Here is a 10942-nt window from a genome sequence, read left to right on the forward strand (position 1 = left end):
GTGCTGGGCGATATCAAACAGGCATTAGTGGGGAAGTCCCAGTCCAGCTGCAGGCTTAGCTCAGTTTAGCAGCCTGTAAGCTCAGGAAAAACATTTCAAAGTTAGCTCTATAAAACATTTTAAATCCACCTTTTGTGACAAACTAAGTGTATAAAAACAATATTTTTTTCACTTACCTGCACCATTACTACAGCAAACTTATATTTCCAGTCCAGCAGTTACTCCTGTTAGATGCCGGCCTTGAACATCAAACTGACTCCAAAATCTTTGGAGCCAGATTGGACCTCCACAACTAACCCTACCTTCTGTTTTCCAGGAGGTTTCTGTTCAGCTGGGTACATCATTTCATTGCAGCATCTGTTAAACTTTTAGCTGGTAAGTTTGACTTTTACTGTTTCATGTTCTATAGAAACGGTTGCAAATACACACCCAGACTTTTAAAATTGAACTTTTGATGTGAAACCCCACAGTGGCAGCCATATTTACAGGTGTGCAGATGATGGACAGCACTACAGACCTCTGGCTGATGAAAGTGATGGGTGGGTTTGCTGGCTGGGAAGCTTTGTTCTATGGCCTGTTGGAGCTCCAAGGGAGACTGAAGTTGAGCAGAGCAGGTGAACACCTTCCTGTTCAGCATCATCATCACTGCTCAGCTCTTGCTATAAACACATTAAATTAACACCCATCTCTCACAGACAAGAGACATTTTCATATGTAAAGTGTAAAAGAAGGAACCCACGGATGGCGCTAAAGTTTAGTTTGATAGCATAAGAAACTTGGTGACTTCTTGCAGAGTTTCTGTCTCGAACATCGACCTCAGTGTGTGACGACTCTGAGATGTTGGGTTTAGATTTTCTTTTCCATTTATCTAGTTCTTAAGGTCTGGCTTTGCTTTGTTGGGTTCATTTCTATGTGCTCATTCTTGTTAAACATTATTCTTATTAGTTAATTCTTTTGTGTTTTAATTCGTTATACATCTTGAGTTATTGCCTGTTAGATACTTTCCTGGGTTTCTTTGTGTTTTGCTCTGGCTAATTACTCTCCCTCTTTCAGCTGCTCTTCCTTCTCTCTACCTCAATGCTCCTCATATCATCTGATTAGTTCTTCTGGTTTCATTTGTCAATTCTTTCCCCCGTCTCAGTATGTATACTCACTGGTTCTCAATGTTCACTGCTGGATTCTCCAGTTTGCCAGTCTGTGTCCATGCTTGTTATTTCCTCTGCTTCTTGTTCATTCTTCCTGTGCAAGACTATACGACTGTAAGTTTCTCTATTTTTATTATTAAAAGAACTTCGTTTCACCTCATTCATACTCTGTGTTTGGGCCTTCCACAACCTAAACATGACAGAAGAATCCAGCCCAGCAGAACATTTCTCAAATGAGCCTGTTGAGAAATAAGGACTGCTAGGGCTTGTAGTGCCACAGTTACCCAGCCCTTTTCGCTGTGTAGGCATTTAACTGCAGCAGTGGACTGTGGGTGTTTGCTGCATCAATGAATAAATCTCCTTTCGCGTCTCGGTTTTATGAATGTGTTTGTCCAGGTTTCTCCTCAGAGCTCTCATGCCCAGACTTCTTCTGCACCTGTTGCCCACTTATCGCCCTCATTGCCATCTACATCTCCTGTTCAGTGTTCTAGGACTTGACTTTAGCCTGCTGTTCCTGAGTTCTCTGAGGGGTTCGAGGACAAAGACGTTTAACAACATTTTGATCAACCACAACAAAGAGGAAATATTGACAACTGGACAGAGGCATGCAGTGGCGTGGATGGAACACTGTTTTCCAACTCAAACGGCTCAAATCCAAGTCAAGTGACAAGTCTTTGGTGATTTCGTGAAGTTGAGTCTAAAGCCATTAAACTTTTGATTTGAGTCACATGACTCAAGTCCACACTTCTGGTTTTACCCATCCACAGATCACCAAGATTTTAACATTTATGTCTTTAAACTTTGTTGGGAGAAGTTTTCTATTTTCATTGTTCGTAGACTTCCCGCATTAAAATGTTCTGGTTGGGATCCGTTTAGGAAAACTATGAAGAAAGGTCAACATTTAAATTGATTTAAAACATTTATGTCTATATTTCTGACCCGTTCCGAGCTTCATTCGTTCTTCATTAGTCCCATGGTGCCACCAAACCTGCTGCTAAAAGAATTTTTAGTGGGGTTTTGACTCCGAATAATCTGCAACCCTCCAACCAGCAGCACACGTTAAAATATTTCTTCTTCCGCTGACCTCTGACCTCTGTGCTTCTGATTACAGATGACAGCCATCTTCTGGAAAAAAACCAGGTAAAACAACAAACAAAAATATCAAATGAAAATAAAACAATTCTTGAATTTAACGTGATTTTCCTTTTTATTTCTTTTCTTCAGATCAGAGCTGATGTGCTGCTGATGCTCTACCTTCTTGGAAACATTTCCTTTTTAGTGGCCTTGTTAGTTGGAATAGGAAAAATGACATAGTCATAAAAAGCTGAATCAGTCCATTTTTAACAAATTAGCTCAGATTCTTTGTTTTATTATGATTTCAGAAGAATAATTTCAGAATTATGAAAAAGCTTAATTGTAAACATTAGCTGTGATGCAGTTAAATAGATAGTAGAAAAATTTATTTTGTTAGTAAAACATAATCTAGAATATATTTGATATGTTTATTAAATATATATATACATATATATACAGAGAGAGAGAGAGAGATCTATATATATATATACAGTGCCTTGCGAAAGTACTCGGCCCCCTTGAACTGGTCGACCTCTTGCCACATTTCAGGCTTCAAACATAAAGATATAAAATTCTAATTTTTTGTGAAGAATCAACAACAAGTGGGACACAATCATGAAGTAGAATGAAATTTATTGGATGTGTCAAACGTTTTTAACAAATAAAAAACTGAAAAGTGGGGCGTGCAATATTATTCGGTCCCTTTACTTTCAGTGCAGCAAACTGACTCCAGAAGTTCAGTGAGGATCTCTGAATGATCCAATGTTGTCCCAAATGACTGATGATGATAAATAGAATCCACCTGTGTGTAATCAAGTCTCCGTATAAATGCACCTGCTCTGTGATAGTCTCAGGGTTCTGTTCAAAGCACAGAGAGCATCATGAAGACCAAGGAACACACCAGACAGGTCCGACATACTGTTGTGGAGAGGTTTAAAGCTGGATTTGGATACAAAAAGATTTCCCAAGCTTTAAACATCCCAAGGAGCACTGTGCAAGCAATCATAATGAAATGGAAGGAGTATCAGACCACTGCAAATCTACCAAGACCCGGCCGTCCCTCTAAACTTTCATCTCAAACAAGGAGAAGATTGATCAGAGATGCAGCCAAGAGGTCCATGATCACTCTGGATGAACTGCAGAGATCTACAACTGAGGTGGGAGAGTCTGTCCATAGGACAACAATCAGTCGTACACTGCACAAATCTGGCCTTTATGGAAGAGTGGCAAGAAGAAAACCATTTCTCAAAGATATCCATAAAAAGTCTCATTTAAAGTTTGCCACAAGCCACCTGGGAGAAACACACCAAACATGTGGAAGAAGGTGCTCTGGTCAGATGAAACCAAAATCAAACTGTTTGGCCACAATGCAAAACAATATGTTTGGTGTAAAAGCAACACAGCTCATCACCCTGAACACACCATCCCCACTGTCAATCATGGTGGTGGCAGCATCATGGTTTGGGCCTGCTTTTCATCAGCAGGGACAGAGAAGATGGTAAAAATTGATGTGAAGATGGATGGGTCCAAATACAGAACCATTCTGGAAGAAAACCTGTTGGAGTCTGCAAGAGACCTGAGACTGGGACGGAGATTTATCTTCCAACAAGACAATGATCCAAAACATAAAGCCAAATCTACAATGGAATGGTTCACAAATAAACGTATCCAGGTGTTGGACTGGCCTAGTCAAAGTCCAGACCTGAATCCAATCGAGAATCTGTGGAAAGAGCTGAAGACTGCTGTTCATGAACGCTCTCCATCCAACCTCACTGAGCTCCAGCTGTTTTTCAAGGAAGAATGAGCAAGAATTTCAGTCTCTCAATGTGCAAAACTGATAGAGACAAACCTCAAGAGACTTGCAGCTGTAATGATGTAGGGTTGTTTGGTGTTTGGTTTCGGGTTTCTTCTTATGTTTTTCACAGTTAAGGTTTTGACTCATGCTTTTTGTTTTGTCGTCTTGTTCATGTTTTGTCAAGTTTGGTTTTCGGATCTGGTTATGCTTTTGCTTCATGTTTTTCTAGTTTGTGTTCAAGAGTCTCTGTTTTGCTCCAGTCACGTTTTGTTCTGTTAATTAAGTTTATTCAGTTCACCTGCTTCAAGTTAATCTGTCTCCTTGCTCCACCTGGTTTTCACGCCATATATTCACACCTGTTCTGTTTAGTCTTCGCGGAAACATCTTTCACTCTCATGCTTATGTCTTGTTTGATGCTCAAGTCTTGTTTTTTGATCATGCCATGCCTGTCTTACCTGCTCGTTTGTTTTGTTCCTGCCTCCTGTAGTGAGTGAGTTTTCGTTATTAAATCTTTTTCACTTACCATCACGCTGCCTGCTCGTCTGCATTCTGGGGTCCAATTCCAAGTAAACCGTGACTTGCAGCTGTAATTGCAACAAAGGGTGGCGCTACAAAGTATTAACGCAAGGGAGGCGAATAATATTGCACGCCCCACTTTTCAGTTTTTTATTTGTTAAAAACGTTTGACACATCCAATAAATTTCATTCTACTTCACGATTGTGTCCCACTTGTTGTTGATTCTTCACAAAAAATTTGAATTTTATATCTTTATGTTTGAAGCCTGAAATGTGGCAAGAGGTTGAAAAGTTCAAGGGGGCCGAGCACGTTCGCAAGGCACTGTATATATATCTCAAAACGACATTTAAAATAAAAAGAAGCAAATGTTTGGTTCAGTTTGAATTATTTCTGTTTTTCTCTGATTTTTTATGTTTTTTAAGCTTCAGCCAGCCTTCTTTATTAGCTGGTTGATTCATTTCAGGTCTATGGCTCTGATGCTGCTACACCTGATGCTCCTGTAATTCTGATGATTCTGGCTCACAGAGAATGACAACCCAAGCCTCAGTGTCTCTGAACGTTATAATATTGTTGAAATGTTAAATATTGGAAACTCCTGGTGTTCCACCCTGATCAGCTAATTAACCCAAACACCTGCAAGGGTTTCCTGAGCCTCTAGATGGTCTCAGTCTGGGTCAGTAGGAGACAACCATGGAGGAGACAGCTGGCTGGACAGATGTCCAGAAGACAGTCATAGACACCCTCCACAAGGAGAGGAAGGCTTGAAATATTTTACTCTATGTGGAATTAATCTATATATAAATTTTTGACATGAGGGACAAAAATACTGAACTTTTTTGTGGGATTCTACTCTTTTGAGACGTACCTGTATATTGAGATGCACAGACAAGGCAGGTGGATACAGGAGGGAGGAGTCAGATAATCACAGGCAGCAAACCTGACCTAACCTACCTGACCAGCAGCTCAGAAATGTATTTCTGCCCAACGAACATTTCAAGCTTCAAAGACCAACCTCAGAATTAAGACTCTGTTTACACGACGAATCAAATGAAAACAGGATTTTTGTTCTGTTTCTGTTAACGCGTCTAGATGACAACGTCTTAATTACAATCTCCGTTATCGACCAAACGTTAGCCGTTGCCATGGAAACAAACAGTTGAAACGCAACTGAACTTTTCCATTTTCACCAGAAATCGTTGTGGACAGGACTTAAGTCTTTTAATTGGAAAAACAGGGAGCCAGTTCCGAACTAGTTCTATGGTGCTGGTCAGGACTCTGGTGTTTCCAGAGACCAGTAAAGACACAGTTGTAGTGCTTTTCTGTTACCTGTTTAGACAGGAAACCCTTTCTTCCGGTGATGTTTTAGGGTGAAAGGAAACTGATTCAGTAGCAGACTTCATGTGGTTGTTAACAAATCATGGTCCAAAACTACACTGCCTTGCAAAAGTATTCACCCCCTGGCTTTTTACCTGTTTTGTTACGTTCTCTAATTTGAATGTTTTAATCTTATTTTATGTGATGGATCTGGTCAAAATACTCAAAGTTGGTGAAGTGAAAGGAGAAAAAAACTGAAAATGTAACACTTTGCTATGAAGCCCCTAAAAGGTTTTGATTACCTTCAAAAGTCCCATAATTGGTGAAATGAAGTCCACCTGTGTGCAATATAAGTGTCACATGATCTGTCAGTATAAACACACCTTCTCTGAATGGGGCAGCACCACTAAGCAGGAGGCATCACACCATGAAGACCAAGGAGCTCCAAACAAGTCAGGATGGGGATTATAAAAACTATCCAGATCTTTGATGTTTCCCTAGAGCAACCGGATCTCAAAGGGACAATGTGAGACACATTACCAACACTACGGAGATGTTATAGATCGTATTAAATGCAGATCTCATGATACATTAATCAATTTCTTCTTTGCTTGTTAATACAAAATAAATTAGCCCAAGTTTATAAAAACTTTCAGCTTTTTTCAATTTTAACAAAATTGTTAAAAGCATTCTAAGTTTGTCAGAAAACAATGTTACAAGCTTTTAAATTGAAGACTTTTTAAAAAAATGTCATTGACAAACACTGTTTAAAGTTGAAATTGTTTTATCAGAAAGAAAGGAAAAACCTCTTTACAACTAAGGAACAGAAAACCACATCCAGGTCTACACTTGCAGCCTTGGAGTGCATCTGGGTGAAACATAGAAAATGGTTAGACAAACATTTTGCACAACTAAATACCGTCATTAATCTATACAGCTTATTCTAGACACTTGGAACAGAAAGTACGCTTGACTTTGTACTTTCTGCTGAATCTTGCAGCTTCCAAAAGGGCCTTCTCCTTCAATGCATGGAGGAAAAATTCTTTACAACTGTTTCCAAAGTTAGTCTTGACTTGAATTTCACACTTAAGTTCAACAGAACACCGGTTCCATTGGTCAGTCCAAGCTGCCTTCATGACATTCTCTCTATAGCAGCATTACTATGTGACACTCTTAGAAATGTTGGTTTGACTCAACATGTTAAACAGCAAACACACAAACAGGAACATATTTTGGACTTGATCATCACTAAGGGTCTAAACATTTCCAAGGTGTCTGTAACTGATGTTTCTCTATCTGACCACTTTTCTGTTATTTTTAAAAGCATCATCTGCAATGACTCAGTTTGTCAAAGAGACATGATAAGAAAACGCATCTTTAAGGACGGTGCTGCTGAAACCTTTAACCAGATTTACTCTTCTACCTCCACTTTGCCCTGTAACACTGTAGATGAGCTGGTAGATAACTTTCATTCTAAAATCTCAGACATCATTGATTCAATTGCTCCAATTAAAGTGAAAGTCGTTTCTGGGAAGAAAATGTCTCCATGGAGAAGTGCTCCACCAGTCAGAAGTAAAAGAAAGGAGTGTCGAAAAGCTGAACGCAGGTGGAGAAAGACTGGACTCCAGGTTCACTATATTATCTATAAAGAGAGACTACAGATATAACCTACAACTGAAAAATGCAAGAGAATCTTTCTTTTCTGAGATCATCAGCAAACATGCTGATGATCGATGTCTTCCAGTCAGGCTTCCTGCTCACCACAGTACAGAGACTGCTCTTGTCAAGGTGTTCAATGACATTCGTATAAATGCAGACTGTGGAAGAACCACAGTGCTGGTATTATTGGACCTTAGTGCAGCATTCGACACTGTTGATCACTCCATTTTATTAGAGCGCCTGGAAAACTGGGTCGGCCTTTCTGGTACAGCACTCAACTGGTTTAAATCCTACTTGAAGGACAGGGACTTTTTTGTGTCAGTAGGTAACTTTACATCAGAGACCACAAAAATCACATGTGGCATTCCCCAAGGGTCCATCTTAGGGCCCCTCCTATTCAATATCTACATGCTCCCCCTAACTCAGATTTTAATAAACAACAACGTAAGTTATCATAACTATGCAGACGACACACAGCTATACGTTACGATGTCACCAGGTGACCATGAACCCATTCAAGCGCTGGGTAAATGCTTAGAAGAAATCAATGCATGGATGGGCCTAAATGTTCTTCAGTTGAATCAAAACAAAACTGAAGTAATAATCTTTGGACCAAAGGAAGAGCGTTTAAAAGTTAGCACACAGCTTCAGTTAATACAGCTAGAAACCACCAGTCAGGCTGGAAACCTGGGTGTAGTGATGGACTCAGACCTGAACCTTAACTGAAGAATAACTTCGAACTGTTGAATAAAGTTGAAACCAATGGATCTCTCCTATTCAGGTGTTACACCACCAGCCCCAACGCCACTCTGGTTGGAAACACCTAAATTAATATCACATTATAGAACCCCTGTATAGGTATTTCACGTCGAACAAGAATGTATTTGAAGCATTATCAGGATTATATTAGCCAGTGTTGTCCAGAGAGGCTGAATAAATGCTATGTTTACAGCACACTAACAAGCTAGCTTAGCTAATGCCTTTTGGGGGACGTTTACAATTGAATAAAGCCATTCACCAATCCACAGAAGACTTTGGGCAAAATAGAAGTTGAGGTTGGCTCTTTCTACTTGAAGTTGTACAATGTGATCACCACAACACTAACCCGTTTGAGCGCTGGATCTCGAGACCCACAAGGTGCAAACGGAAGCATAGCTGACCAGAAAACAGCTCAGTTGTAAATTATATCTGATCTCAGATCTGCAAGTGACGTTAACGGTCTGCTGTGATTGATAGGTGCATTGTAGTTATTGAAGGCAACCTATCAGATCTGAGGTGGCCACAGGAATGGCCAATCAGATTTCTGGACACCCAGAATCGCCATTGCGTCCCTGGGGCCCGAACTTCGCCAATCGAAGCTTATCCACCAGGGGTGCTGACTTCTTTAAGGCAAGCCAAAAGGGTCAAAAATCATCCGTATTTCAACGCGATGTTCTAATGCGTAAATATGGCAAGCCAACAGTGCCACAAAATGCCACTTTTACCACACGTCTGGTTAAAACATCATGCAAAAAACGCCGTTTTATAAGTCAGGACGTCATAAAGTATGGCGAAAATCCCATTAAAGTGCTGTTTAATGCAGCATTTTAAGAAAAAAAACTGTTTTTCTGGCCATTGAACTATGGCAAGCCTAAAGGGTCAAAAATCATCTGTTTATTATGGCGTCGTTCTAATCTGTAAATAATGTAATATGCCGTTTTTGCAACGTCGCGAATCAGAACGCGCGGTGGCGTAAATGAAGTGCGCTCACATCATCAACGTGTGGTGGCATTTTATGCATATTTTATCATCAAGAGGCTGTCCTATTATTGCTCAGGCACTAGATTTTAAGACATTTTACCAAATCAGTTCACTGCGAGGCCAGATACAACCAGGAGATCCCTGATCTTTGGGGAAAGACAGAAAGTACAGGATTCTGCTCCTGTCTAAATCACACCCAGATCAACTATAAAGTCTGATAAAATTCACTTTACTTGTTCTCTTGGGACAGAAAATGAGTCATCTTTAACAGGCAATTACTTATTCATTTAAAAACATGATAGCATGTGATTAGATACCAAACCTACAGAAAATATGGCTCTATCAAGTACACTGCTGTATTTTATTTCTCTTTTTGACATGTAACGGTCTCTTTCCTCAGAATCACATTTATTGCCAAGTTCGTACATACACACAAGGAATTTGACTCCAGTACACTTTGTTCTCTGAGTTTTTTTTTTGTTTAATGCGTTATAAGATATATTTATGCATATATCTTGTGGATAAAGGCTCTCACTGTGGTTCCCTGGAGTCCCAACGCTTTAGAAATGACTTCATAACCTTTTCCAGGCTGGTAGATGTCAGTTACTTCAGTTCTTCCTCATTTATTCCTGAAGTTCTTTGGATCTCAGCATGATGTCTAACTGTTGAGCATCTTTTGGTCTACTTCACATCGTCAGGCAGGTCCAATTTAAGTGATTTCTTGATTGAGAACAGGTGTGGCTATAGAAAGTGAACTCAGGTGTGATAAACCACAGTTATGTTTTAGCAGGGGGTGATCACTTTTTCACACTGGGTCATGAAGGTTTTTCTCCCTCAATAAAAAAAACCTTCACTGAAAAACTGCATTTTGGGTTTACTGGTGTTTTCTTTACCTAATATTTATTCATTTGATCTGAAACACTTATAAGAAATAAGAATCTTTTAATAACACTATATATATATATATATATATATATATATATCTGAAATCTTACAGATGAATGAAGATTTAAAGGCTGGTTCTGTTCTGAGGACTATTCTAGAACCTCTAGAGATCATTGTGCAAAGGAGGATTCTTCATGAAATGCAGAACAATAAAAACAATCCTGAGCATCCTCTTCACCAGACTGTCATAAAACAGCAATAGTGTCTTCAGTCAGAGGCTCCTTCAGGTCTGCTGTAAGACAGACCTCTACAGGAGATCCTTCCTGCCCACAGCCATCAGCATCTACAACTCTCTGAAAAAACCTGCACGATATAAGCTACATTTAATTTCACTTCGGGATTAATGTAGGACTCTTGAATTGAGTCATCTGATCTAACAGTTGTAATATCATCATCGTCGTCTTTAACAAAATCTCATCAAGAAAGTTTCAAAATCTTTATTAGAAGAAAACAAAACACTGAAAAACCAGCACATTTCACTGCTGACATCACTCAGACATCCAGAGTTTGAAGGTTCGGTCGTAGGAGCTGGTGGCGATCAGCTTCCCGTCGGGCGACATGTCCACGGCCATCACCTAAAAACACAACAATCAGTGCCGAGTTCAGACACACCAATCAGGGTGCAGTACTGTCCTTACCTTCCCCTCGTGCCCAGCCAGCGTCTTTAGCGGCATCCACCCGGGGTGAGTCCACACCTTCGCCGTGTTGTCGTAGGCGCCGGTCAGCAGGAAGTGACCGTCAGTTGCTGTACAG

General features: G+C 40.0%; 2 protein-coding genes and 1 long non-coding RNA gene across 3 annotated transcripts in view; 2 read left to right on the plus strand and 1 right to left on the minus strand.

Moving 5' to 3' along the window:
- Window positions 1-792, plus strand: part of zgc:163022 (putative ferric-chelate reductase 1) — a 40751-nt gene extending 39959 nt beyond the window's left edge. The window contains exons 12-13 of the mRNA XM_047373380.1: window positions 317-375; window positions 471-792. Coding sequence (XP_047229336.1) covers window positions 317-375; window positions 471-679 — 268 coding nt within the window. The 3' untranslated portion in view covers window positions 680-792. The remainder of the gene's footprint in view (window positions 1-316; window positions 376-470) is intronic.
- A 630-nt stretch (window positions 793-1422) lies between these two features.
- Window positions 1423-2651, plus strand: LOC124872941. Its single transcript, XR_007039402.1, has 2 exons — window positions 1423-2285; window positions 2370-2651. It is a non-coding gene; the product is annotated as an uncharacterized LOC124872941 (long non-coding RNA).
- A 7960-nt stretch (window positions 2652-10611) lies between these two features.
- Window positions 10612-10938, minus strand: LOC124872349 (U4/U6 small nuclear ribonucleoprotein Prp4-like; the record flags this gene model as incomplete). Its single annotated transcript, XM_047372237.1, has 2 exons — window positions 10612-10764; window positions 10828-10938. Coding segments are annotated over 2 exons (198 nt in total), but the record flags the coding sequence as incomplete, so codon positions are not given.
- Between the last annotated feature and the right edge of the window lie 4 nt (window positions 10939-10942).

The sequence above is a fragment of the Girardinichthys multiradiatus genome, chromosome 8 (genome assembly GCF_021462225.1).
Source record: "Girardinichthys multiradiatus isolate DD_20200921_A chromosome 8, DD_fGirMul_XY1, whole genome shotgun sequence".
NCBI lineage: Eukaryota > Metazoa > Chordata > Actinopteri > Cyprinodontiformes > Goodeidae > Girardinichthys > Girardinichthys multiradiatus.